Source organism: Propithecus coquereli, unplaced genomic scaffold, assembly GCF_000956105.1.
Source record: "Propithecus coquereli isolate 6110/MARCELLA unplaced genomic scaffold, Pcoq_1.0 Scaffold70, whole genome shotgun sequence".
In the NCBI taxonomy this organism is placed as follows: Eukaryota; Metazoa; Chordata; class Mammalia; order Primates; family Indriidae; genus Propithecus; species Propithecus coquereli.
The window spans coordinates 4,228,746-4,231,474 of NW_012153063.1; the positions used below are offsets into that span (position 1 = coordinate 4,228,746).

At 33.5% G+C, this 2,729-nt stretch overlaps 1 protein-coding gene across 4 annotated transcripts in view; it reads left to right on the forward strand.

The window, feature by feature from the left end:
* The window catches only part of MAP2 (microtubule-associated protein 2), a 93,376-nt gene that overhangs the window by 39,009 nt on the left and 51,638 nt on the right, over nucleotides 1–2,729 (forward strand). For all 4 annotated transcript variants that reach the window (XM_012661243.1, XM_012661244.1, XM_012661241.1 and 1 more), the window contains exon 2: nucleotides 1,705–1,818. In XM_012661243.1, the coding sequence (XP_012516697.1) occupies nucleotides 1,705–1,818 (114 nt within the window). The remainder of the gene's footprint in view (nucleotides 1–1,704; nucleotides 1,819–2,729) is intronic.

Below are 2,729 nucleotides of genomic sequence, written 5' to 3' on the forward strand. Positions count from 1 at the left end.
GAAATATTAAATCACATTCAGTTTAGTTTTAGTATATAAGGAATTTTACAATACTTTAGTTCTTTTAAAATCTATAGTCTAGGTATGATATTTACAATAAGAATATCCAATTCTCTGGTCTAACCCTCTGTTTCCTCATCTGCAAAATGGGAGCAATAATAGTAAATAACAAATAACTTGTTAAGAAGATGAGGGCAAATCCCTTAGCAGAGAATTTGACACATGGAGAGCACTATAATATTTTTTAAATGCTGCTTCCACTGCTATTACGCTACTCAGCCTACATAAGTGTTTGTAGTGTATCCCTTAAGAATATACATAGTCATGTGGCTAGGAAAAAAATCAGAAAGTTAAACATATAAAGGCAAATAATTCTTAATCAGGTAATCCAGCTTTTAAAATTCAGATAAATTCTGTCCAAGTGGATTGCTGATCCAAAAAGCCTGGGCTCACTATACTCTCTGTCATCCTGGCTGGGGTGTGGAAGGCTTTCCAGAGGAGGCAGAATATAAATGAGCCAGCTAAAAACAGGTAGATCTCCCCAAACCTGCTTGTGCATGTGCAAATTTTGATCATGAGCTATAATAAAACTTTAATAAAAATGTGTTCTAATATCTTTACTAAAATTATGAGGAAAAAAATCCCACCATCCCTCCCCTTATCCAGTACAACTTGTTTCTATTAAGGCCATAACTGGGCTTATTTCCCTAGTATTGTACATGCTGTTATATAAAGATGATGGAAAGTTAAATTCTGTAAAATTTATATCTAATCTAGAATATATTTTTAATTTCAAAAGGCTACTTCTATTTTTGGTTGATGATATGATGATATGAGCACCATTTTCTTAATCTTTCTTGACTAGGTTATGCAAAATTAACTTTGATTTGCTCCAATGGAAGACATTTCAAGCTAAAAACTACTCATCTGGCATCTTACAGACTGATCATTTTAATGACAAGCTCCTTTTTTAAAAAATGAAACTATTGCACTTATGAGTTTATGTCATATGGCTTTAAACATCTTTAAAATACCATGTAGGAAAGTAGCAGCTCTTTATAAAGAGACCATCTGATATATCCCATTAGCACACATTTCATTAAAATTTAATCTTTCCCAGTTCTTCATAGTTTTTCTTATTTCCACTTATCCTGGAAAATGCCATCTAATCACAAATATACATTTTGAGGCATCTTCTTCAGGTTTTAAATCATAGTATTTTTGCAAATCAGCATACAAATTTATTTAAATGACATTTTCTGGAATAGTGTAAGAAAACTATGAAATATATTTAAGTTAAATTCAAAATGGATCCTCTCTTCTCTCTTTGAATTTGTTTTACTAGGTTCATAGAAATTAAATTGTTTCTATTTGTGTAAACAGCTCTTTAACAATAAAGTGCCATACAAGTTAAATAATTATTTTCTTAGTTCTGTGTTCATATTGCTTAGCTTAGCTCCCAAAATGCCGATTTCTTTTCTTCTTCTTTTTTTTAGTATACATACATGTATTTATGTTATATATATATACATAAATATATATATGTTTCTGTTGTATCTATAATTAAAAATTATATTGTACTTTTTGGGGGGAAACAGTGAAAATGAAATTCTATATCCACTACACTCTTTGATTACTTTTCCTCTTTGCTATCTGTTCTTCGCTTCTCATTGTTATATTTTCTTTTGTTATTGTTTATTGCAGAGGAGGTGTCTGCAAGGATAGTTCAAGTAGTCACGGCTGAGGCTGTAGCAGTCCTGAAGGGTGAACAAGAAAAAGAAGCTCAGCATAAAGATCAGCCTGCAGCTCTGCCTTTAGGTAAATGAGAAGAGCCTCAGGTCAGGTGGCTGTGTCTACTTCACCCTGATCACAGGATACAGTCTTCATGTTCCAAAGATAAGCCATATCTTGTACTTCGTCTTTACACATAGCATTCATCAAACTCCTCTATGGAATGCACCGGGACCCACTTTCGCCATCTGCAACTGGTTCATTGTGATATTTGGGTAGTCTTTAGTTAGGGTGGTAAGCTTCCAGTTAGACTTTTCCATGAGTGGGCCCTTAATATTTCATTTTCCAGATCACTGGAGATAGTTATTATAAAAATAAAGCCAATGCATTTTTATTTAATGAATCCCACCCATAAGGAAAATGTACTAAAACTTTAATTAGAGATGATTGTTTCCCTTTATGGATTTTGGTGAATGATTATCTATACTATAGTCTTGTTTGGACCTTCCTGACTTGGCTACACAAGACCTATAACCAGAGCTTTGTTATAATCATCTGACTTTGTATTCCATGTGAGGTACTGACCTTTTCCTGGTTCACCTAAGGGCTCTGAGATAGCACTGCCCTCTCCCTTGGTCACCCTCCAGGGCCAGACAAGTAATGTAACACATATTTGCCAAGGTAAACACTCTCAGCCGAGGGCTTGCTGCTCCTACTCAACAGATGATAGATAGATAGATAGACAGACAAATAGATGTATATGAATATACATGAAGAGATATAAGAAAGGAGATGGTCTTAAATCCAACAGATATGTTTGCTTTACAGATACATATATCTGATCCATAGAAAGGTATAGTGTCTAAGGTCTAAAAATACCACATATCCATTTTCCTCTCTTATAGTCTAATACATTCTTAATATTTGATTTTATGTTTGGTACCCCTTTGTCTGTTAAAAAGTAAGTAATAAAAATAGTCTTCCCTCCCAGAATAATA